This window comes from Microtus ochrogaster, linkage group LG8 (assembly GCF_000317375.1).
Source record: "Microtus ochrogaster isolate Prairie Vole_2 linkage group LG8, MicOch1.0, whole genome shotgun sequence".
Lineage (NCBI taxonomy): Eukaryota > Metazoa > Chordata > Mammalia > Rodentia > Cricetidae > Microtus > Microtus ochrogaster.
In genome coordinates, this window is record NC_022033.1 from 23,332,660 (window position 1) to 23,358,603 (window position 25,944).

The window sequence follows — 25,944 nt, forward strand, 5'->3', positions numbered from 1 at the left end:
CTGTGTCGGGTGGGAGAATCATGGCGACTGCCTGAATCTGCTTCTTTCTCCCAGCATTCTGTTCTGTCTACTCCGTCTACCTAATTTTCTGTCCTATTAAAGGTCAAGGCAGTTTCTTTATTAACCAATAGACATATGACCCTCCTCCATCAAAAGCCCTTAAACTATGAAGTCAAGTTTTAAACATGGAGTTGCTGATTAATTATTCCAGGTAATCAGTATTATACCTGATTGGGGAGTTTGAGAACTGTGCAAAATATAAAATATAACTGCGTATTTGGTGCCAGTAGGAAAATTCCTTCCGTTGACCCATATTTAGAAACTTAAAGGGGATGGGAAGGAGCTGAGGGCAAGTATCAGCAAAGACAAATATACCTGAAAATGCAGTAATGAAATCTATTACCTTGAAGCAAGAAAGTTTATTAAGGTATAATTCACTTAGCATATAATTCATCCATTTAAAGCAAATGGTTTTTAACATACAGTTCTATAACTGTCATCAATTTGAACACTTAAATCCTCTTGAAAACAAAGCCTGTGATCATTGTCACTCTCCAGTTTTTTTCTTTAAGCCCTAACCTTAGGCCTCAACTACTGCTAATCTACTGCCTCTGTAGACTTACTTATTCTGAACGTTTAATATGAATAAAATACAATATGGGACAAACAGAGAGACTTAAAATATTCTTGAGCTTTGCTCCTCTGAATTTGGCCTGTCAGAAGATTGAAGAATCTTGAAAGTTTCTCCAGTGATTCAGGTAGAGCCTGGTTTAGAATACAGATAGCAATAACAAGATCCTAAGACTAATAAAGAGGAAGAGCTGCAGAAAGGGAAACAATCCTACACAATTATCTTGAGGAATTGGTTAAATATTTGGCAAAAGAGTTGGAGGCAGTTTGGCTTATCTGAGAGGCATTTCTTATCTATATTTTTAGCTATGAATATGTGAATATTCTAAAGTGATGCTTGCTCATGTCATTAAAATAGTTCTAGTATCAAAATATTGAAATTTATTTTACTTTCTTAGGATCTTAAGATCGAAGGTGATGCTCAAGAGCCAGCTGAGCCAGAGGATGACCTGGATATTATGCTTGGCAATAAAAAGAAGAAAAAGAAGAATGTCAAATTCCCAGATGAAGATGAAATACTAGAAAAAGATGAAGGTAATGTTGGGGACTCAACATCTTGGTTTTAGGTTACATAACCCTTTGATATGGTCTCTTCTGCTGGCTTGAGGAACGTTTTAAAAACTATTTGTCCTGTCTTTGATTTCCACTACATGATAATGGAATCTGAAAAGAGTGTCCTAAGTTGATAATGGCAGACAAAAAAATTCATTTAAGTACAGGAAAATTATTGTAATTGGGTTTTAAATATTTAAAATTTTTAATATTTATAGATTTATATGCTGTAGTGTTTTTTGGGGTTTTTTTAGAAATTTTTAAAACAGATGGGTTTTTGTAGATAGAAGTTTTTCAAAGATTTGAAAACAGTTGGACTCTCCTTTTGGTACTTAATGTTTTGTCTTGTTTGCCAAGAAACATTTCACCGTTACCATGGACGTCCCATTAAAGATCTTGTGTGAAGCTGTAATATTTCTGTCTATAAAGGAAAGGAGACTTCTCTGTACTTGAAGCTATTGCAGCTATCACTGTGACAGGGAAAAGCAATATCTGAAGCTTTCATTCTCTAAATCTGTATCCCTCTTGTTGGATCAAAACCCTCTGCTCATTCGTACTCTGTTATCTGTAGCTTTAGAAGATGAAGACAGCAAAAAAGACGATGGCATTTCATTCAGTAACCAGACTGGGCCTGCTTGGGCAGGCTCTGAAAGAGACTACACATATGAGGAGGTGAGACACTCTTTTTTGAGCTCAGAGAAAAGTTGGTATAGATCTCCTGCATTAGAAGAGCCACTGAGATACAGATTGGTGATAAAAGAGATTCCAGTAGGCCATGTAGCCAGTGCATGGCGATTCCTGATACCAACTTGTGGAGTGCTCAAAGCTTGGCTGTCACTGTAGTATTATTCATCAGAGGGTGTGGAGCCCCCTGGGAATCAGTGGGGCTTTGGTGACAAATATCCACTTTGACGTCAGGGTAGTCTGGAGTTTGCTCACTTACAGTTTCTTTAGTTTTTCCCATGTGTCATATGGTTTCCTGTAAAGCCGGTAGAATGATCGAGGCTTATTTTCTTAACTGTTAGCAATGAATAACTGAGCATCCTCAATGAACTGCTCAGTTCATAAGTAATGAACTGCTGCCCTCAAGAAGTTCCCAGAACATGTAGAGATTTGTATATTATAAACATAAAACTTTATTAAAGCAAAGTATCTCAGACAGTAATTTATACTCTTGTTATTACTAAGATTTGCTTCAATTCCCATTCCTTATAGTTGCTGAACCGAGTGTTCAACATCATGAGAGAAAAGAATCCCGATATGGTTGCTGGAGAGAAAAGGAAATTTGTTATGAAACCTCCACAGGTTGTCCGAGTAGGAACCAAGAAAACATCTTTTGTCAATTTTACAGATATCTGTAAACTGTAAGTGGGCCACGTTTTGTTGTTAAATGTCTTTACAGTAATCTTCTGTAGGATGAAAAAGTATATAGGGGATATATATTGACAGAAGTCACAGTTCATGTTTAAGCCAACATGAGAATAGATCTTAGGGGCTGGAGAGATGACTCTGGCACCTGCATGGCAGCTCACAACTGTCTCTAACTCCAGGTCCAAGGAATATGATGTGCAGGCAAAACACTCATACACATCGTGGGTAGGGATGAAGTAGATCATAACTAGAGTCAGGAGCGAAGAGGCTGGATAGAATTCTACACAAACAAGGATTGTGTCTCAGTCAGGCAGGGGTGGGCCTGCCAAATAAGCTGAACTTAAGCTTCCTTGATTGTCAGGACCCAATGGATGAGGATTTTTAGTTTTTAATCACCATTGCATCCTGTGCTGGGGTCACTTCCAGGTCACTGCCTGAGTCTGGCTTTTCTCAGATTTGTTAAACTCTGCCCTTTCTGGCAAGTTTTCTCATCCACTCACTTTATCCTACTGTTTGTTTTTCAATATTTCATATGTCATACTTGCTTGTTATAAGTAACCCATTCTCATTAGTTTCAGCATTTTTCAAAATATTTTATGTTTTTGATGACAGCAATAATATACGTTTACTAGAAATTAGAAAAGATACAGTAAGAAAATGAAAGGTTATGTGGAAATCCACTCTTAGAAGGTAGATAATCATAGCTTAACTATGATTTTAATGTTTTGTTTTGCTTTCATGCTTTTAGGTATTTACTTGGTAGGTGTGTTTAGAAACATGGAATAGTTTATGAGTACCAAACTATAAATATATAAATATAGTTCATTCTTTGGAAGAGCTGCTAATTTTTTTAATCCTTGAGCTGTTTATTCAGCCTATTTGTTTTTGAAACAGGCACTCATTGCCCCAGGCTAGGTTTGAAATTAAGGTTGATCATCCTGCTTCAGCCTCTTGGGTGTTGGGGTTACAGCCAGTGCCTAACTGTGCTACAAGTGAGCTGTACACTGAGATTCACCTAATAACTGAGTAATCACAGTGAATAATAAAGAGTATGGTTTGTTTTGTGTTCTGGTTTGTATGAAAGATTTAAGTTTTTTATTTTATTTTTAGATTACATCGTCAGCCCAAACATCTCCTTGCATTTTTATTGGCAGAGTTGGGTACAAGGTAAGAAACTGTATGCAAAATGAGTACTATTTGACAGTTCAAAAGAACTACTTGTGTAATTTGAACATACTCAGAAAAAAAAAAATCCTAATTACCAGAGGATTATTATACTCAATGTTAAAACATAAGGAGGAAAGCTAGCCATGTATTTTACTTCTCAGAATAACCTGCACTTGGTATAGAAAAAAATGAAATTTATGCCCTGGCAATGCAGAAGCATCCATGGGCAAGCCATATGTGGTGGTTCTGTTGAACTTTTCCATATTGGGTTTCATGGTCTAAGTTGATAACGGACCAGGTGTCTTCCTCACTTGGTATAGAGGTGAGGTAAATTCTAGTAAGTTGTAACTAGTGAATTTTATGATCAGTGAGTTAAATATTTCAGAGTTGTTGGGAAAATTCCCGTTTGTTTTCCTTTTCTTTATGGATGGTGAAAAATGCCCTAGGAATCAGGGTAGCCTAGGTAGGGAGGGATCAAGTGTTGTAATTCATGGTGTGTGATACTAAATCCTCAAAGGAAGTCTGCTTTGTTACGAACAAATATAAATTTAACTCTACTAGATTTTTGTTTTACTTTGCAATTTATCTTTTTTGTTTTACATTGTAATTTATTTATTGGTTTTTCGAGGCAGGGTTTCTCTGTAGCTTTGGAGCCTGTCCTGGAACTAGCTCTTGTAGACCAGGCTGGCCTCAAACTCACAGAGATCCACCTGTGTCTGCCTCCCAAGCACTGGGATTAAAGGTATATACTACCACCACTTGGCGTGATTTGTACTTTTTAAAAAGCAATAATGTCTATCTAACAAGGATCTTTATCAAGTGTTTGCCAGCTGCTTTTAAGTTTATCACTGACGGTTTGTGGCATGGAATTTTAGTTGTACTTTTTTGGTGACAGTTTTTTGACATACGACTCTAAATTTGAGTATATTTTCAGTTGTACCATCATATGAGTCTGTCAAACTGTAGTGCTTTGATTTTTATTTTGTGATAGGGTCTGTGTTCCCAGGCTGGCTTTGAACTCCTAGGCTCATGTAGTGATCCTCTTGTCTAAGCTACTGGATGACTGGGATTACTGGTTCTTATCACTGTATCTGGCTTAGATTATTTATATATTGACGTTTTGAGAAGAGTCACAGTGGAGCCCATGCTTGCCTTAAACCTGTAGCAGCCCTCCTGTTTCTGCCTCCCACATGCTGGGAGTACAGGTGTGTACCTTCATGGTTGGCTTCAGAATTTTAAAAATAAAATACAACCTTTTTTTTTTTTAAAGATTTATTTATTAATCATCTATACAGCATCTGCCTGCATGTATCCCTGTGGGCCAGAAGAGGGCCCCAGATCTCATTATAGATGGTTGTGAGCCACCATGTGGTTGCTGGGAATTGAACCCAGGACCTCTGGAAGAACAGTCAGTGCTCTTAACCTCTGAGCCATCTCTCAGTCCCCCAAATGTTTATACTTTTCTCATATTTGCAGTTAGTTTGCCTTCAGTAAATGTTTTTCTTATTGAACATGCAATCAAACCCACACAATTAAGGGCTCAGCTGGTTTCAACATTAAGTCAATTACAAATCTTATTGTTACTAGAAATAGCTGAAGTTGGGTTAAATGTTAGGAAGTCATTAAATTAATTTTGAGGGCTGGAGAGATGATTTCAGACATTAAGAGCACTGGCTGCTCTTCCAGAGCTCCTGAGTTCAAATCCCAGCAACCATAAGGTAGCTGACAACCACCCGTAATGAGATCTGGTGCCCTCTTTTGGCCTGCAGAGGGCACCAGAACATGCAGGGAGAATACTGTATACATAATAAATAAATATTATAAAAATAAAATGAAAATAATTTTGAGTAGACTGGCAGTGATAGCACACATCTTTAATTCCATCATTCAGGAAGCAGAGGCAGGTGGATCTCTGAATTCAAGGCCAACCTGGTCTACAGAGCAAGTTCCAGGACTACATAAAGGAACCTTATCTGGAAATAAAAATTTTGAGGGGCTGGAGAATTAGCAGCTAAGAGCAGATACTGCTCTTGCAGAGGACTTGAGTGAGTTAAGGTTCCCAACACTCTTTTTGGGTAGCTTACAACCACCTTATAGGAGATTCAATACCTGGCCTCCAGGAACCAGTACTCACATGCACAGAACCCTATACAAACATATACACATAATTAAGAATAAAATTTTCCTGGGCAGTGATGGCACATGCCTTTAATCCCAGCACTTGGGAAGCAGAGACAGGTGGATCTCGAGTTTGAGGCCAGCCTGGTCTCCAGAGGAAGTGCCAGGACATGCTCTAAAGCTACACAGAGAAACCTGTCTCAAAAAAACAAAATGAATAAGTGAATAAAATCTTTGCGGAAGATAAAACTCTTAAAAAATATTTGAGGCCAAGTATGGCAGGGCCTACAGGTAATGTTAGCACCTGGAAAGCCAAGGAGATTCGAGGAGCTCAAGGGCCAGTCTGGGACACATAAGTTCCTATCACAAAAAACAGAAAATTTGAGGAACAGGATAGTATAACACACCTGAAAAATGATCATTATTGAATATATTTTAAGTTTATTAAGTATGTTGGAATTGAGCTCCCTCAGGAAAACAAAAATAATGGGATATTTATGCTTTCTTTCATAGTGGCTCTATAGATGGTAATAACCAACTTGTAATCAAAGGAAGATTCCAACAGAAACAGATAGAAAATGTCTTGAGAAGATATATCAGTAAGTGTATAATTGGATTTTATCGTATTATTTTGAAATATTCTCTTTAGGCTGTGGCATTTTGAGGAGATCCATTTGTAATGAACCTGGGAAAAAGTAAGCCTTAAAAAGATGGAGCTGGGCATGGTAGCACACACAGTCCCAGTACTTGAGAGATCTTTGAGTCTGGTGCCAGCCTGATCTACATAGAGAAACCCTGTCTCGAACCTCTCCTCACCACCTGTACCCCACCGCCCCACAAAAGGAGGAGAGGATGGAAAATGATAGTAAAGGGGTAGAAAGCCAAGTTAATATAGCCTCTGCTGGCTGGTTCTGGCTCGGCTTGCCTCGACCCTCTTGTGTTACCTAATCGTTTAAAATTGGCATTTCCTGCCTTTTCTCACCTAAGGCAAAAGTGGATCATCCATAAATGGCACCAAGAATACCCATCTGGCAAACTTCCCTAACTGGGGCATTTTGAAGTTCTTTTAATATGTATTTTTACTACACCAAAAGCATTATAGCAGACAGCTAATAGCCATTAGCTAGACTTCCCTGTCTGGTATGGTAAACTGTACTCTCTGGTCTTCAGCTTATGAGGTAGATGCATTTCTGTGGGCAAGCAGGAGCTTCTGCCTTACTGTGCCTAGCAGATAATACTGTGTTTCTTTTCCACAGAGGAATACGTCACTTGTCACACATGCCGATCACCGGACACAATCCTACAGAAAGACACCCGACTCTATTTCTTACAGTGTGAAACTTGTCATTCTCGATGTTCTGTTGCCAGTATCAAAACTGGTTTCCAGGCTGTCACAGGCAAGCGAGCACAGCTCCGTGCCAAAGCTAACTAATTTGCTAATCACCATTGATTTTTTCCAAAATGTGTGGTGGAGATTTGGCTGGACAGGTTACCATCAGAGTGGACGTACCATTGAGTTAAAAACAAGATAGAAAATCTGCCAAGTTCTTTGGTGAGTGATTGATCTGAAATCCTTGCAAGATGCTGATACTCAAGCTCAACATCTTGTTGCCTACTTTAACAACTGTCAGAGAAACATGATGGGGTAAGGAGGTGCTTTTTAAAATCATTCATAGACTTCTGTAAAGTGCAAGATAAATTAAAGTTATTATAACAGTGAATCTTTCAATTTGATCTGTCCTTTAGTTTTCTTTTCTATAATAAAATGCTCATTGAATTTAGCAAAAAACAAAACAAACTTGGTTCCTGGACTTTGGCAAGTTCTCTCTGTCCTCAGAAACTGAATATTGGCAGATACTAGAGCTGGGCAGCCATCTTCCCTTTCAGCTTCTCTTGAGCTACATGGCTAGAATAGGTATGACTTGAGTGGTTGGAACATAAGGCATGGCACAGCAACCTGTTTTTAGTATCCACAGAATGAAGGTTTTCATTATTTCCTTTTGTGAGGATTGTTGCTACTACCTCACTGCCAATTCCTCATTTCCCTGGTGTGACAGCAGTTGAAGCTGACTCCAGCTGAAATTCAGTTGTCATTGCACAAGGGAATTATCAGGTGCTAGACCTTGGAATTCTCGTTACAGGCCTGTCTGTCCTATTCCTGGCATACTACTGGTGTTAGGCTTTTTGTTGAGAAAGCATGTACAGTACAGACAAGTCTTCTTAGGTTCTAAAATAGCAGCACTTAAGCTTCTCCAACCTGTGTTCTAGGTCAGTAAAAGACCCTTCCCCCTAAAATGCTTTTCTGTACTAAACTAACTTGAATGTGGCTGAGAAACCAAGAGATACTGCTGCGTGTGTGGTCTTGCTGTTACCTCCAGCTTTGCTTCTGAGGACTGAGCTAGCGAGGTATTCTCCATCGGTGCACAAGGAGGGTCCATCTTGTGGGTCTGTGCTATGTTCTGCCTTACTTGCACCCACCAGGATAAGGACCTACACGATACTCCTCACTTTCCTGCTAGCAGACTGTTAATCTTGCTAAATGGCCCAATAACAGTCACTCAGCCAGCCCTGAGTCTTGGCTATATTGTTTTTAATTACTGTGACCCTGACCCTGAATTTTCAAGTATAGGCCTAGTGTTATCAAATGACTTGGCTGTAAAGTGGTAGAGGGATCCTTCCCTAGACCAAGTAGGTCAAGAGATGGGCCATACACTGGCTGACATGCCACTACTCACTGCCATGTTGATCACAATTGTTTATTGACTACAATTTTTTTCTTTTTTGTACTTCTGCCCCTGATTCCCAATGTTGGCTATTATTGCGTGAATAAAGCAAGGATCGGTGCCTCTTGTATAACTACTGCTCCATTGCTTTTGTGTGTTGTATGTTTTGTCCAGTTTTCTTGATGGGACTCCTTAGGGGATGGCATGGGACAGTTTATCTGCTAGTGACTTCAACCACAATTTTCAACTTCATAACAGTGAACATTAAAGGACTGGTAAAAGCTGGGTTTGGTAGCACACACCTTAATTCCCAGTACTTTGGAGAACCTAGGCAGTACCAACAAGAGCTCCTATAGCTGGGATAGACAGACAGGTATCTAAGATCTCAAAGAAGGGAGGGAGGGAGAACAGCAGAGGCCTAGTACAAAGTAAATATGGAGACCAGGTTATTGTAAAGTCTAGGGCTGGGAAGGTGGCTCAGTGCTCTCTGAGAGGACTCAAGTTTGATTCCCAGTACTAACTCACATGGTAACTCACAACTATTTAGCTCCAGTTCCCAATGCCCTCTTTTGTATGTAATGTGATAAGATCTACACAGGTCATACACCTAAAAACATACGAAACTTTCTAATATGAAAAAAGGGCCGAGGTGTGTTTAACCTGCGACCAGCAAGCAAGGCAGTCAAACATAGCCATGAATGTTGGTATAACACAAAATTACAAGCTTACTTTAAAAATATGACATTTTGTCTTATGCAACTCAATCACATGGTACTTTATAGATGGTTACCTCTTGTTGGAATGTCAAGAAATGGAACATGTCTGAAACTTAACTACCATGGGAAAATTAAGAGTAGAGGCTGCAAACTTAAAGTGGTGATTGTCCAGACCAACTGGGGCTGGACGTGTGATAGTGAAGTCATTGCAGTCAGATGCCATAGCTTAGGTTCCAAAAAGGAAAAGGGTAAAGAGAGGTACAGGCATTAGAGGGACTCACTGGGAATATACAGAGGAGGAAAGCCCAAGAGACTCAAAAATCAGGAGCAGTAGTACTTCCGAGGCATTTTAAGCTACAAGTGGAGATTTGCATCATGGCTCCCAAGTGACATGAGCTTTGACAAATAAGTCAGTTCCCAATAAGCTAAGAGGATGTATCTCCACTTCTGGGAGAAAATACCTATAAAGAATTTAGCAGAATACCCACAAAATCTCTAGCCTATTTTTCAACACACACGTTCTTACAGAGCCAATACTACAAAAGGAATATAGCTAAAACAAAAAGTGAGGCAGATATGGAAGCCCATTCCTGTGATCCCAGACTAGATAACAATCTAAAAAAGCCCCACTAATACAAGCAATTACTGGGACGTGAGCCACTTTCCAGATGTTTCCATAACGGGGCCCACATTCAGCACCTGTTCTCTACCAAAACAGAAGTTGTGGTGTGGCTGATAGCTAGAACTGGAAATGTTCAATAAGGGATCCAGTGGGGCAGGCATCCTGAGGTGGGGAGTCCTTTCTGAGAACATTTAGTTCCTAAGAAGCAATCAACTAGTATGGAAACATCCCTGAACTCAAGAGGCCATTTCCCAAAAAGGAGATAGGAACAAGGCACTGCCAGCTCAGAACAATGTCCGAGTATAATCTTACAGCCCAAAATGGCAGTGATAGAGTAGAACAAATGGCTTAAGGTTACCAAAAGGGAAAAATAATTTAGGGCTTATATTTACATGCTACCTTACCCCCAACTTTAATTTCACAACTCCTATATCATACTGTCAGGAAAGAAATAGGGCTTTTTCTTGCTTCAAGCTATTTAGAGTCTAGAGTTTGCATAGATGCTCCAAAAATGATTTGTACATCTGTGGGTTTTGGTTTTGTTTGCGACAAGGTCTCAGGGAGTTCTGACCAGCCACAAACTGATCGTTCTGCTTCCACTTCCCCAAGTGCTGAGATGATAGGCATGTGCCATCATACCTAACTTAAGTGATTTAGCAGAGAAATGCTGGTGCAAATGGATTAAGTATGGGACACTGGAGAGTGTTCCCTGGAGAAGAGAAGTTAGTGATGGGAGAACAGAAAAGTTGAGCGCGCCAGCTCTCTGGTGGGCAGGAATGCCAGAACACCACTGTGAGAAAGGCCACAGGTTAGTGTGCTGACTGCTTTTGTCAATTTGACACAACCTAAAATCTTGGGAAAGAAGAGAACCTCAATTGTGAGAAAGTTCTCCCACCAGACTGGCCTATGCTGCATTTTCTTGATTGCAGATTCATGTGGGAAGCTCAGCCTGCTTTGAGAAAGCAGGCTTAGCAAACCATGAGCAGTGCACCTGGAAGCCTGTGTATCAGTTCCTGCCCTGATTTCCCCAAGAGATGTTTGTCACCCTTTACTCCCAACTTGCTTTTGGTCATAGTGTTTTATCATAGAAGTGGAGACAGAAGGCCCAGCGGGTAAAGTGTTTCCTGCGCAAACCTGACTATCAAAAATTCATACAAAGATGGAAAGATCAAAGTGTCTCCACAAAGTTGTTCTTTGACCCTCCCCCACACACAAATGGTCTACCATACCATACATGCACAATGACAATAAATGTAAACAAAACCAGCCAAATAAAAAAGCAAACCATTCCATCTCAGCATATTTGGACCAATCTCTTTATTCTCAGGTCCCCCCCACCCATCCCAACCCCCCCCCCCCTACTTTCAAACCTATAGAAAAACCCCAAGCCTGGGAATGCCCTGGGGAAAATGGGCAGAATGTGTTCTGCCCCTTGGCCCAGGCAGTGCAGACAGGAAGAGTGCATGGGGTAAGGGGTAGGCCAGTAACTCCACTTGCAAAGGATGTAGCACTCACTGGCTGGGATGCATGGGGAGAGGAGTGCCTAGTGTCAGCTTTCCTCTGGTACCCGCTACAAACTGCCATCCAGAGATGGGTGCCTGTCTTGAGGCCTGAGACAGTGATGTTCTTCTGCTGGTGGCCATTTCTCCTGTCAAGGCAAAGAAGAAACTAAGGCTGAGAGACAGAAACTCTTTAATCACAGTAGTAAAGAAAAGGCTCAACCTCTGCCCAGAGCTATCTCCCCACCTGAGCCTTAATACCACAGGATATAATAAACAGCATTCTGGGTAAAAAGAAATTAATCAAGTTCAAAGAGGAAAGACCTACACAAGGAATTTCTGAACTAATTTGGAAGCTCTTAATGGTAGAGATCCTGTATCACAAACATGTGACTTATCAAGGTACCTCTCTGTCACTTATAGACCTCCTCTAGAGTAGGGCAGAACAGGAAAACAGTGGCCAGAGTGGAGACTTTGGGGTTGCATGTTACTGAATTCAAATTTAAGCTCCAAATTTCAAGAGACATGCTGATATTTCATTTTACCATTCAACACCTGCATTTCCACTTCTATGATATACACACAATTCTAATCTTGCAGGGTAGAGGAGGAGATCAAATAAACTAACAGCTCCTGTCATACAGGCTTACAGGACATCTCCCATTAACAGGATCAAGCTGAACTAACCAGGGTCCATGAGATACTTCAGTCACCCCCTCTGAAAATGAATGGCACCTTTTCCCTAGTCTTCAGAGCTGGGCTACAGAACAGGCAACTCTTGTCCGTACTGCACCATGAAGACTGACCAATAACAGAAGGCTGTCTGTTCTCTCTATGGAATACTTCTCCCTCAGTAATACGCACACTAAGCTGCTGCACAGTATTTTTCTACCACCCCTAGTCCGCAGTTTTCCTCCACTGTCATCCTGCCCCCAAGGGAACACTTCACGAGTGGCCCTAATATGCTGGCTACAGGAGTAAGGCTGCATCTAAGGACCTTCAACCTTGGCACAGTATGATTCTCTAGACCCACACCAGAAAAAAATTACAGCCTCCACTTCGTTAATTTCCTGTGCTTCTTGGGCACCCCATACCTGCTTACTGCAAAGCCCCATCTTCTGCATCTGTGTCCTGGCTGTGCTCCTGAGAGGAAGAAGACAAGACAGATCATTCACTGCAGGTCCCAAGCCTGAGCTTTCTGTCCAGGAAGGTTCTGTGGGTCAGAGCACTACATGGAGAACCATTTAAAGGGAGATCCAACTAAAAACCAGCACAAAAATCTGGCTTAGTATTCTGAGAAGGTCATTTGACAATTGCACAGGAAAGGGAAGAAACCATGGGATTTGCTGGTGTAAAGGACACATTTCTATGCATGGAAAGACCATGGACTACAGTAAGTTTAAAGTCACATAGCTCACCTTTGGAGTACTTTTTAGTCTTTTAGAGCTTTCACTGAGAGCACTATGCCTAAAATAGTAAGATATAGTACCAGGCTAGGCTTAAAGAAAAAAGAAATGACGGGTGTAAGGAAGATTTATGTCCACCACAAAGTCCATCCTCGTGCTGTAAGCCAGCAGTGATTAAAAGAAAAAGCTCCAGACCCAGTCAAGTTTTTAGGCTTCAGGACAGACAGGGTTTGCTCTTACTTGCTGTAAGGTTCTGAGCAAGGTACCTGGTACTCTGAGCTTTAGCTTCTTCAGGGTAAATGTGGCCATTCTAATGTAATGTGTAGTTCAAGACTATTGTTAAGGTTGTTAAGTTACAAAGTGTGATATTCAATTCAGTGTTCACTAAACAAGCAGCAAACACACTGTAAGAGGCATCTTGAATGTTGAAAAGAATTGGACCATTTCGCACAATTTAGGCCCATTCTCATGGCTCCTAACCTCACTCTGAATACTTCCAGTATATACAGGAGTTCATTCCTTTAAGAGACAGCCTGCTAGATGCTTGAAAGGCAATAGCTTTTTAGAAAATTCTCATGTGAAATTAAAATTCCTGTCTTCCTATGGCTTTCCTCCCTGCGAGGCTGTGTGTGCAATTCTTAAGCCCAATTCTCTTCAATACACTTAGAGTAGAAGACAGATTGGACCCTGGGCTTTGCTGAGGCCTGCCCCACTATACAGTGGGACTTCTAACCGGCAGCTCAGTGAACGATACACTGCTCACTCATTCTTCCCTACTCCTTATAGGACTGACACTCTGAAAAGTAAAAAGGAAGGAGCTAACAGGGGGAACAGCCCCAGCCCTTCCAAGCCACACAGCTAGCTAGGCCCTTACCAGTTCTTCCTCACTATGTGTTAGCAGTCCCTCCTCATCACCATCATCTCGAGTTTGGACTTCTCCTTGGGGTGTGCCTGCCTCAGAAGCTGTGTCGTCTTGGGGGGCTGGTGGCCGGCTGCTGCTACTGCAGCTGCCACTGCCACCACCAGCATTGCCACTGCTGCCGCCACTACCACCAGCATTGCCACTGCTGCCTCCACTGCTGCTGCCACCTCCTCCACCACTGCTGCTGTCACCCTTCTTCTTGCCATCTTGAAGGATAAAAGAAGTGGAAAAGGAACTAATCAGCCAGAGCAGCTACTCAGCACACCTCAGTGAAAGCTAGTCACTATACAGCAGGTCTCAGGGCCCTGGAACTTCAAGTTCCTAACCCTTGGGCATACTATCTTCCCAAAGACTGACCTGGGTTGGCCTTTTGTTCCTCAGCAATCTGTTCCAAGCGACCCAATAGGGCATCAATGTTAGACTTGATCTGTGTCAGTTCTGTTTTGATGGTCTGTAGTTCACTGCTCTTTACTGAAAGTGAAGAGGAGACAGGGTTATCACTTAGGGGTGATGCAAACAAAACCCAGCTTCATTCTGTCAACTAGGGAGGCCATTCTCTTTTGGGTCTTTTCCTGCCAAGGGAAAAGATCTCTTCTTGAGAGAATCAAGAGGCTATCTCCAGGGGTGACCAATCTATACATATGAACCTGGCCTAGACCTCCCAATCCTATAGGAATTACAGATGAATAGTATATAGATATTAGTTTCTGTCCTGCACAGTCCCACAGCTATTCAGTCCCAAATAAACACACAGAGGCTTATATTAGATAATAAACTGTTTGGCCTATTGTTCAGGCTTATTACTAACTAGCTCTTATGATATAAATTCACCTACAATTCTTGTCTATGCTTAGCCATGTGCCATTCTCATCTTGTTTTCTGTGTCTGGTTGGTGACTGACTCTCTGCCTTTCCTCTTCCCAGAATTCTCCTAGTTTGCTCGCCCCACCTATACTTCCTGCCTGGCTATGGTCCAATCAGCGTTTTATTAAATTAATATGAATGACAAATCTTTACAGTGTACAAAAGTATTATCCCACAGCATAGGAATGGAAGTATATTTAAGAATACGACACCCACATTCCAAAGATGTAGGGTGGGAGGTTTTGGACATTCAATGGGTTATGGATATTTGTCATTTTGGGGGGTTGGGGTGTGGAGGTTTGTAAGTTGTTATTGGTAATGGTCAGGAAAAAAGCTAAACAAAGGAAATTAGATTTAAGGTTCTTGCTTTGCAAAGAAAAAAGGATATAGATATGATAGGATAAAAGGGTAGATTATTGAATCAACTCTGAAAAAGGGGATAGACATAAAAGTAGATTATGAATCTACTTTTAAAAAGCAACTACTAGTTTTAAAAGTTTTACATAGAATTGGACTTTTGTATACTGTACAAAAATTTTATATATTGATAGAAATTTGAGATTAATTTTGTTAAAACAGACTGTACATACATTTCTAATCTTTTTCAAGGTACTATACCTATACAGCTCATTTAACAATGTAGTTCAAACTTCTAATCCTTGAAAGTATTATTACCAACTGTTTATAATAATGAGGATAATAAGGAAATGCAGGTTAGTAATTAGTCACCTATTACAATTGAACTTGTCACATTAAATGTTTTCAAGGTCAAACAGCTATATTTTAAATAGGTTATCTTCAAACACTTCAGAGATCTACATAATATGGCATTTAATTTTTTTAGAATGACACTGGTTCTTTTTTTTTTTTTAAATGAAAATGAGACATATCTGCTCCTGGTGGCACCAATCTACTTCAGAGAAGATGATGGGCATGGAAGAAACTCCACATGGAGTTTGCTTTGTTTGTAACAAAAGTAAGCCACTGGGCAAGAAAGTGCCCTTTCCTCAGCTGCTGACATTATGCTGTCCTGATTGCAGCCAGCCATATCTCACATTTTTTGGAAGTCACTCACATTCCTGCTTACGCAGTTATTATTATACTTCTTGGGTCTCTGAGGTAGTTGAGAACTAGACAGTTATAGTTTTCACTGCTTATGGGACTCAGAAAAGAAATTCACTAAAGAAATGTAAAGTATTTAAGGTAGAGAGATAGCAAAAGATAGCTTTGAATGGTAATACAAGTTATGATAGTAAAATTAGGTATGAGACTTTGGACTCACCAAGATAGGATATGGATTATTTTCTCTGAGTTTGTCAAATGCAAAGGAACTAGGCATTGTTGATGTATTTACTGCCTGTATATATTGTATATAGTTATTGTACTTATTGTATATAGTCTTTCTTATATTAGATATAGTCTTATTTTTTTATGATTTTAGACAAAGGGGGAAATAGACTGATATTTTATTTATGTTTTAATAAAGTTTGCCTGTAGTCTGGGCCATGTGTGCTGCACATCTGCAATCCCAGCATTTCAGAGACTAAGGAGGATTTTGAGTTCTAAAGCAACCTGGTTTAAATCATGAGATCCTATCTTAAAAAGAAAAACAATGTAGGTCTGCAGTGAAGTAATCATGTGTTATCAGGTGTGTTATTGGTTGGGGTTGTGCCAGGTGGTGGCACGCTCCTTTAATCCCAGCACTCAGGAAGTAGAGGCAGGTGGATCTCTTTGAGTTTGAGGCTAGCCTGGTCTACAGAGCAAGTTCCAGGACAGACTCCAACACTATCTTGGAAAAAAAACAATAACAACTAAAAAGTCTATTGCAATTAGATTTCCTGAGTGCTTGACTGCAGTATACAAAGACCAGAATAATGCTATCGCCTCAGTTGGTGTCACACCAAAATGCTGGACTTTTTTTTTCTTTCTTTTTTTTTAATTTAAGAAATGCATCCAAACACATAATTGTTAAGAGTAACTTCAACTGTAGATTTACTCCTTTATTTATCAATGTTAATAAAGTATGATTCTAGAGGCTAGAGAGATGGCTCACTCGCTAAGAGCACTGGTTACCCTTGCAGAAGACTGAGTTTGATCCCTAGCACCTACGTGACAGCTCAAAACTGTCTGTAACAACTGTTCAGTCCCAGAGGATCCATTACCTTCTTCTAGCCTCCATAGGCACTGCATATACATGGTGCAGAGGTACACATGCAGGTATACACCCATACACATAAAATAAAAACAAAGATGAGCCGGCCAGTGGTGGCGCATGCTTTTAATCCCAGCACTTGGGAGGCAGAAGCAGGCAGATCTCTGTGAGTTCGAGGCCAGTCAGGTCTACAGAGTGAGTGCCAGAACAGCCAGGACTGTGACACAGAGAAACCCTGTCTTGGAAAACAAAAAGAAACAAAAAAGTTTAAAATTTTAAAAATCAAATGCTAAAAATCTGATTCTATCATTTTAGTGATAAAACCCAAACCATCTAGAGCGGTGCTTCTCAACCTTCCTAATGCTGTAACCCTTTAATATAGTTCCTCATGTTATAGTAAACCTGAACCATAAACTTATTTCATTGCTTCTTCTTAACTGTAATTCTGCTATTGTTATGAATTGTAATGTAAATACCTGGTATGCAGGATATCTGGTATACAACCAAAGGGGTTCAAGATCCAACAATCTAGAAAGACTGATAGATGTCACCAGGATGCGGTGGCACACATCTTTAATTCCAGCACCCAGGAGGCAGAGGTAGACGAATTTCTATGAGTTTTAGGTCAGTCTGGTTTATATGGTAAATTCCAAGCCAACCAGAAATACACAGTGAGACCCTGTCTCAAAATAAGATAAAAATAAAAGTGAAAGAGAGAAAGAGAAAGAGGAAGGAAGGAAAGTGTCACTCACACTTGATCTTGGCTGAGCCAGTAGTGATGGCTGTGGAACGGGCAAAGAGCTTGACAGGTATTGTAGTTTTGACACGGCGAACCAAAGGAACCGTGACACGAGGTCGCTTCACCGGAACTGCTCTGGGCACAGGCACTGGAGAAAGGCGGCCTCGATAATCAAACAGCCTGCAAAGGCAAATAAAACAGAGGCTGCAGCATGGCCTGTGACCACCAGGAGGCACTACAACACTAGCTTTACCCGTCTAACCTGAAAGGGCCAGAAAGAAGTGTCTGCTTTCAGCCAGCCCTGGTATGAAAAGGGCTTCCTTTACTGGATGCTAAAGTCTAATGAAAACCTTACTATTTCCATCTTATCCCCAGTCAGGCCAGGAGCAGTATGGATGCCCAGTCTCAAGAGACTGACATCCAGACCTGCCTTCTACTCAGATAACCACCACCCCCAACCTTTGATCAGTCTGTAAATGTCAAAACAGCCTAAATCCCCACCTGGAAACAGGTTTGAAAACAGGTGGCCAACCCCTGAACCTTGGTTTTCCCATCTACTTAATGAGGGCTGTCCAAGTTCACTGTCTACCTGAGCGTGCAGTAAGGGTAGAGCATGAGAACCTGATTTAAAACACTTGAGAAAGTATGAAAATGACAGGCAAAAGCTGGATACACACTCAACCATGGCCTCAGACTCTAAGCCCTTTTTTTCTCCCCACCCCCAACCCCGAGACAGGGGTTTCTCTCTGTATCAGTCCTGGCTGTCCTGGATCTTGCCTCGAACTCAGAGATCTGCCTACCTCTGCCTCCCAAGTGCTGGGATTAAAGGCACGTGTCACCACCGCCCAGCTAAAACCCTTTTTTTTCTTTTTGACCACTTCAACGCCTTTTATACTTCAGAGATATAGGTCAAGCACTCAACAGTATTTAAAGGATGGGTACTAAATTAGACCCAAAGCTCCCAGGCTATCTGCTGTTACTCTAGCATATAACCTGGTCCTCTCCAGAAGGGATTCTCTTCCTGAAAATGAGACCGAAACTGAAGGCTGAGTAGGAGAACTGTCCCACCACATCTGCTTTAACCTCAGCTCTGAAAGGAACCACAGCCATGTCAGGGATACACTCTATAACTACTTTTTGGAGTCATAATACCTGCCATCACTAAGAAACTAAGGCTCCATTTTTTGGTGCTCTTGTTCAAAAGAGTAACAGCTAGGGATCAGTCTCTGGGAATGAACCAATCCCTGACCACATGGGGAGGTGATAGCTTTGACCTTGGTCAGAAATCACTGAACCAGTGAATCCCAAGAGCTTCAGGAGTCCTGAGAGATCATTTGGTGTAAGCCTATCTCACTGGCTAGTAGTAGGAGAATTTGCAAAGATAGACAACCCATTCAGTGACATGGCTGAGATCAGCATGCAATTCTCCTGACTTCCAGTTATGAGACTTTCCACTGTACCACACTATTTCCTGAAACACACAGCAGAGACAATGGTTCAGAAAAGGTGTTTTTCTTGGAATGTCTGGAGAAGGAAGGAGTGATTTTGATTTAATCTTTACCACAACCTCTAGTCAAGCATATGACCAGGAGCTGGCATTGTGGTTAGTCTTATAATCCCTGCACTCAACAGGCAGATGTAGAAGGATAATGAGTTCTTAAAACTGTTCTCAACAAATGTGGCTGAGGCCTCTGGAATAGACTTCAACGTTGAAGTCTAGGTAGGACTGACTGGGGATAGAAGGCAGATCACAACCCATCAGGGACTAATTCAGGCCTCCAAATAACTGTGGCCTCTTAGTCATAAGTGTCAGATCAAGTTTTCATTTTGGCTGGGTGAGACTGAACAGAGTTTAAGGGCTCAAGAACTACCTGTGAAGGCACTGTGACTGTTTCTGTACCCCAGCTAGCCAGCTGTGTTCATCCTTAAGCTATACACTCCCCTACACTATAGGACTAGAATAACTACTGTACTAGAAAGAGGCAAGGCAGTCAGAGTGTGACGTAAGTGATCTGGTCCAAGCTCTGTCCCCGATTTGTGAAGCATCCTGAAGCAAAGACCCATTCACACTTCTGTGCTTCAGTTCCCAATCAGGACTCTGAGCTACACCAGCAATCTCTTAAGACCCTTCCAGTTTGGCTATTTAATGCCTAGACACGCCCCTTCCCTGCTCACCTGGCATAGAAGTAGTCTTGATAGTAATCATAGTCAAAGCTGTAGCCACTGGGAAAACAAAGGGAGATGGCCACTCAGCCCACTTCTCCATAGGTCCTCATCTCCAAATGTCTTCCTAAATTCTAAACTCAGCACACTGTCACTATCAGCATTTACACCCTCTGTGAAAAGAGGAACCCAACCAATACAGACAAAAAACCATAGAGTCTCACCTGTATATGGCAGTTGCTGCTCTCTTTAGCCCCTTGGGTCTGTTGGGCTTGGGCTCTCCGGCCATGTTGATGTCTGTGTGGAGGGAAGAAGCAGAGTTGGAATGCTGACATGACAGCAGTATGCCCACACATATCATCATCGTGCCTCCATGTATTTACACAATGAACACATGGAACTGAGGTATCTAAAGGTCTTCACTTAATTTTCAAACATTAGAAGAATACTAGGACATCACAGGGATATGCCTGGTTGTATATTCATATATATTCTAATACATACGTAAGTCTTCAATACATATTTCAAGTATGTTCATAAAAATCAGATATATATGAACACATACACACCCTCACATATTATATACATATCCAGGTAAGAAAGTTATATGCATAGATAACCCTTATACTCAAGTATAATCAGGCTGCTTATAGGCAAAGAAGCCAACGAATACTCATGGGTATTACACTAAACATCTTTATGCCTACCATAGTGCTTAGCCTATAAGAAATATTTATTAAAAAAATATAAGCACATCTGCTTCCACACTCACAAATATTCCCACACACATTATACATATATATGTAAAACTATGTGCTCACATTCTCTACACATTTAATCACATCTGCACATCTCATATTCACTAATACATACATATAGATATACTCCTATACAAAGTATGTGAGCAAGCAAGCACACGTGCACACATACACACATAAAAACACTGAGGTAGACAACAGTCACTTCATATGTATGTAATCAATAATGCCAAGAGCACAACAAGGCTTCCCTTTAGTCCTTGTGTTCACAGCTCCTCACAGCTTTTAGAAAGGATTCCAACCCCTATCTTCTATATATTGGGGTAACAGATATACTAGACCATTTTGTTCCTTTTTGCTTTTAACTGGACCCATAAAGCTTGTTATTAAGAGGTTATGACGGTAGATCAGCGAGTGCATTGCTCAACCCACATCTGAGAAGCTGCTTCTTACAATAGACAGGAATTAAAAGACACCCAGGACTGAGCAATGTGAGTTCTAAATAGGATGTCTTCATCAAACCACTCCCCTCAAGGCACACTGATCTATGCAGAAGAGGAGGTGGAAAGGCCGGAGCCAGAAGTGATAAGATGATTTCAAAGACACGGTGTCTTCCAGACACAACAGGACTAATGCGCATCTGAATTCAGAAGCTGTGGCAGCACACACAGGACCTACACAGGTTCGAGCCCAACCAGGTTGTAGCACTTAAAGGGGTTAATTGAACAAAGTATCCTTACTCCTAAATAAGAGGTTATTTGCAACTGATATCTGCCAGCAAAAGAAAAATTAGTTTGCTCCAGTGTGTTTATCACATACCAGGGCAGGCCCCTGCCCAGGAGGAGTTGGCCAACACTAAACTAAATTCATGGTTTTTTGTTTGTTTTTCCTGGAGGGGGGCTTTTTGCTTCATTTTTATCTCTCTGGGTTTTTTTTTTTTTTGCTTATTTAATTTTCCTTGTTTTTATTCTTATCTTTCTTTGAGAGAAAGAGGGAAAAAAACCCAAAATTAGATGGGTGGGTATGATCTGGGAGGAAGCCAGGCGGTGGTGGCACACACCTTTAATCCCAGCACTTAGGAGGCCAACCTGGTCTACAGAGCAAGTTCCAGGATAGACTCCAAAGCTACAGAGAAACCCTATCTCAGAAAAAAACAGTCTGGGAGGAGTTGGGGAATATTCAAAATATACTGTATGAAAAAAAATTTAAGGGGAAACAAAGAGGCTATGAAGAACAGGGAGAAAGGTTTTGTCTAGTAAGCCTGATGGCCTGAGTCTGATCCTAAGAACCCACATGAAGGTGGGAACAGAGAACCAACTCCATAAAAGCTGTCCTCTGACGTCTCTCTACACAGGAGCCATGATAGACATATTCATGTGTAAGTGTATACAAACCTTATTCATTCATTCATTCATTCATTCATTCATTCATTCATTCATTCATTTATTTTGAGACAGGATCCCCCTGTGTATTCCTGGTTGCCCTGGAACTCACTCTATAGAGCAGGTTGGCCCTGAACTCAGAGATCCACTTGCCTCTGCCTTCCAAGTGTTGGGATTAAAGGCACACGCCATCATACCCAGAAACACAAATAATTTTTAAAAAAGACTCGTTGGGAAAGCAAAGACAGGAGAAAAGGGGTCCCTCTAATAATCCCTTATAGGCACTCATTTAAGAATTACAAATATAACTTATATACGCTGCAATCATAAAATCCCAGACAGTAGCTACATAGAGGACAGCAGAGGTTAACTTACCCAGAGTCTGTCCAGCCAGCACCCGTCCATTCTCTCCCAGCACAGCTGCCCGGGCATGGCGCTCATTTGCATACTGGACAAAAGCATAGCCTTTGTGCACAGAACAGCCAGCCACACGGCCATACTTGGAAAAGATGGTTTCCACATCTGACTTCTTTACCACAGCCGTGTTTAGGTTTCCAATGAAGACCCGAGAGTTGATGGACTTGGGGTCATTCTTGTTGGTTACATTGCTGGTCTGAATCTTCAAGGACATGGTATCCACCTGAAAAGATAATGCCAATGTGAAACTGGGCTCCCAAGCTAGGCTCGTGGCCCATATGTGACTAACCTGGATTGTTCCTTGCCTTGCTCACATTCTCATCCCTATGACACCCATCCTCCCTGTCCCTGCAGCCTGTTTTCTTGTTACATTATCAACAGTTGCCACTTACTGGCTGTTAGTCTTATACTAGATGGCTTACAATGTTCCCTTATTTGGTACTCACATGGGAAAAACCAACACTGGAAGTTAATAATGCTAGTCAACAGCAAGGCTGGCTTTAACCAGTCTCTTGACTCCTTTTAATTAGCATTGGGTGTTTTTCGGCAGGAAACTAGAAGTTACAGAGAGCTGCGAGCCACCATGTGAGTGCTAGGGGTAGAATCCGGTCCTCTGGAAGAACAGCCAGCCAGGGCTCTCAATCCCTGGGCCATCTTTCCAGCCCTGACTCCATTTTTCTTAAACCCTGTATCTTTTAAAATACTTATCACAAATGTTACCCTGTTTAAAAACGAAATTTATTATTTTTCTACAGCATTTCTGTTCCTTCAATGCAGAGCCATAACAAAGAGGACACAAGCTATTTCAAGGGATTTTTGAAGTTCCCTATTATAAAAATTGCTTAGTCTGATCTAGATGTACACCCTCATCTTTACTAACCCAGCCAATAAAGTCTTTATTGTGCCAGCCACTCTACAAAAAGTGCACTTACTGTAGGCTAACGGTAGCATATAATACTGATTGATCCCAAAAACTTGTGGATGAATATATAGATTATTTTACCAGAAACTGAGACTCAGCTTTTTTTAAGATTATTAACTTGCTAATAAGAGGCATTTAAACACTTTTAAAGCCCATTTCTGTCAGTTCTATCACTGCCTCCTAGAGTTAAAGCCAATTTAAATAGTTAAGATAACAAATTTACCTGAGAATGGTCTTTAGTAATTTAATTTATTAGGTATTCACTTTATACTGATTCAAAATCAGTTCAGTTCATAAACGAGTTTGCAACTCCTCTTGTACGTGTGTCTATATGCAGGTCAGTAGACAAACTGAATTATCATGCCTCAGGTACAATCTGCCTGCTTGTTTTGTTTTTTGAGACTGTTTTTTTAATCTTCACTGAGTAGGCTGACCTCGCTAGCCAGTAAGCCTACCTCTGTTTCTTCTAGCACTTGTATTACAAGTGCATATCCCTATACTTGACTTTTTAAAATGTAAGTCCTGTTGCCTTTAATCCTAGCACTCAGGAGGCAGAGGCAGGTGAGTTCAAGGCCAACCTGGTCTACACAGTAAATTTCAGGCCAGCTAATTACACTTGGTCTTTCAAAGGGGGGAAAAATCTGTACCCCACCGAGCCCCTCCACAGAGCCCCTCTGCAGAACAACTGCACCTTGGCATAAGCACCAAGAGATGTTAATTCCAGAAGGCAAAGTCTGCGGTTTCGTGTTGGCATTTGTACTTACTGGCCCTGTGTTCTGTGTGCAACTCCAATCTCATCTTCTAGGGCAGTTTCAAAAGGTACTAAATAGTCTCCAATCAAAATGTATAAAAGCCTTCACCAGCCTGCCTGTTTATTCTACCTAATACTGGGGGAGCGGGGGGCTTTTTTTCCCCAGAAAATTAAGACTTCAAGCTGAAGAAATGTGTAATCTTTCTGTACGATCCTAAAGCAAGGTCTCAAAGCTTATCTTGCTGCGACTGAGGAAGAGGCTGGTATGAGCTTTAGAACTGACTTGGCTCATTACTAAGTTTAATCAGTGAAGGACACAAGGAGATATCCATGAACACACCAAATACACTCTCCATAAGCAATAGGAAATGTTTAATGGTCCCCATCTTTCAGTTACAACAATCCTCCTACCTGGATGATAAGTCAATCAAAGGTTAATTCTGTGTCCCTCCACAAATATAAAGAAACTATAAGCTGCCTATGTGACACTAGGTGACTGATCCTGCTCAAAATTATGCAGAGATGCCACTTTGTTTGGCAGGAGGAAGCCAGCCAGGCCTAGAGTGTGGACGGAGAAAGAGGGAAGGCAGAGATGATATAGTTCAGATGCAATGGCTGCTGGCTCTGCCGTTTACCTGACAAAGACAGGCAGTAGTGGATTCCCACAGACAGGAGTGTCTAACATGCTGTTAGTAGGGAGCATTCACTGCACACCCTTGTGTAGTACTGTGGAAAGATTAGCACTCACTGGTTTACTGGAGAAGTCTTTCAGGTTTGGCTCTGCCAATCTTTTCTCAACTCACTTGAGCCTTGGGACAATAAATATAAAAGAACCTTGCAAACTGTGGAGGATTTTACAAGATCGAATATTAGTACAACCTGTATATCTGTCTATTCTATTAACACTACTGCTGGTGGGACCACTCTAAACAAGAGTTATGAGCAGAATGGAGTACATTCTCAGGATACCACAAGTCAAGTCAACTGTGTCGCCTTGTTCTGCTCTGTAGAAAGGACACAGAACGTTTATGCATGTGGCTGCTAAATGAACATGTTCTGGTACCCAAATCTCAAACTCTCAATCTATATGCTCCCAGCTGAATTTTAAGTATTGCAGGATACTTTGGCATGTAGGCTGTATGCTATTCTGTAGACTCCATAAGCCCAAGAGGACAGACACATGTCTAGTGAGTTGTAGAACACTTGAATCGTATCACAGAGGTGTATGCCATACGGCCTAGCTTTCAGGCCTGGTTTGCTGGTCAGGTCCAAACACCCACCCTCACAAACCAACAACCCCCAACTTAATAAATAGCCCTATTTTATATTTCTCCCTTTATTCCTCTGATCTTTAAAAAAAGACAAAGTAACATGTAACTAAGGCTGGTTTTGAACTGGCTATATAGCCATGGATGATTACAAACTCCAGACTCTCCTGCTTCTCAAGTGCTGGGATCACCAGCTTGTGCCACTACATCAAGATTAATGTGTCTCAGAGTAGGAATCCTAAAAATATCAATATACATTTCAGCAAAAACTACCTCATTTGATAAAGTATTCCTACTGCCAGGCAAACCTTGATTTATAAACTGTGTGACTAAAAGCAAAGTACCAAAAACTCCAAGATTTTTTTTTATAACAATACAACTGAGGAGAGGTAAGTAGTGGGCATGGGAGGGCAGAGGTCATACAACAACCACATGTGTTATTAGAGAAATCTGTAATAATAGATTAGCTGGAACTTTGTTTTTATGTTCTAACTGTGGCAATAAAATAAAATAATGGAGAAGAACCTGGCCAGATACCACAGAACAGCCTGGGTTTGGGATGTCCTCTAGCTCTAAGTCTAGGTGTTTTTGTTGTTGTTGTCTTTTTTTTTTTTTTTTTTTTTGCCCTGGCCCTTTGATATCCTCTCCCCCACCTCCCTCTTTAAAGACAAAGTCTCATATAGCTCAAGCTGGCCTTAAAGTCTTCCCCCTACTTCTACTTCCCAAGTGCTAAAATTACAGAGATGGGCTATATCATACCCCACAAGATCAGGATTTTTGTATTCTATTTTTCCTTTAAGTGA

General features: G+C 41.1%; 2 protein-coding genes across 3 annotated transcripts in view; one reads left to right on the forward strand and one right to left on the reverse strand.

Annotated features, from left to right (window-relative positions):
* Eif2s2 (eukaryotic translation initiation factor 2 subunit beta) overlaps positions 1 to 7,567 on the forward strand; it is a 15,647-nt gene extending 8,080 nt beyond the window's left edge. Inside the window, exons 4-9 of the mRNA XM_005363090.2 lie at positions 1,029 to 1,164; positions 1,754 to 1,854; positions 2,398 to 2,546; positions 3,664 to 3,720; positions 6,352 to 6,437; positions 7,095 to 7,567. Coding sequence (XP_005363147.1) covers positions 1,029 to 1,164; positions 1,754 to 1,854; positions 2,398 to 2,546; positions 3,664 to 3,720; positions 6,352 to 6,437; positions 7,095 to 7,270 — 705 coding nt within the window. The 3' untranslated portion in view covers positions 7,271 to 7,567. The remainder of the gene's footprint in view (positions 1 to 1,028; positions 1,165 to 1,753; positions 1,855 to 2,397; positions 2,547 to 3,663; positions 3,721 to 6,351; positions 6,438 to 7,094) is intronic.
* A 3,667-nt stretch (positions 7,568 to 11,234) lies between these two features.
* The window catches only part of Raly (RALY heterogeneous nuclear ribonucleoprotein), a 75,735-nt gene continuing 61,025 nt past the window's right edge, over positions 11,235 to 25,944 (reverse strand). The window contains exons 3-10 of one of the 2 annotated variants that reach the window (XM_005363092.3): positions 22,159 to 22,423; positions 19,868 to 19,940; positions 19,656 to 19,703; positions 17,494 to 17,660; positions 14,084 to 14,197; positions 13,679 to 13,932; positions 12,493 to 12,541; positions 11,235 to 11,547 (exon numbers count right to left, since the gene is read on the reverse strand). In XM_005363092.3, coding sequence (XP_005363149.1) covers positions 12,497 to 12,541; positions 13,679 to 13,932; positions 14,084 to 14,197; positions 17,494 to 17,660; positions 19,656 to 19,703; positions 19,868 to 19,940; positions 22,159 to 22,414 — 957 coding nt within the window. In that variant the 5' untranslated portion in view covers positions 22,415 to 22,423 and the 3' untranslated portion in view covers positions 11,235 to 11,547; positions 12,493 to 12,496. The remainder of the gene's footprint in view (positions 11,548 to 12,492; positions 12,542 to 13,678; positions 13,933 to 14,083; positions 14,198 to 17,493; positions 17,661 to 19,655; positions 19,704 to 19,867; positions 19,941 to 22,158; positions 22,424 to 25,944) is intronic. The other variant, XM_005363093.3, reaches the window with a different exon arrangement.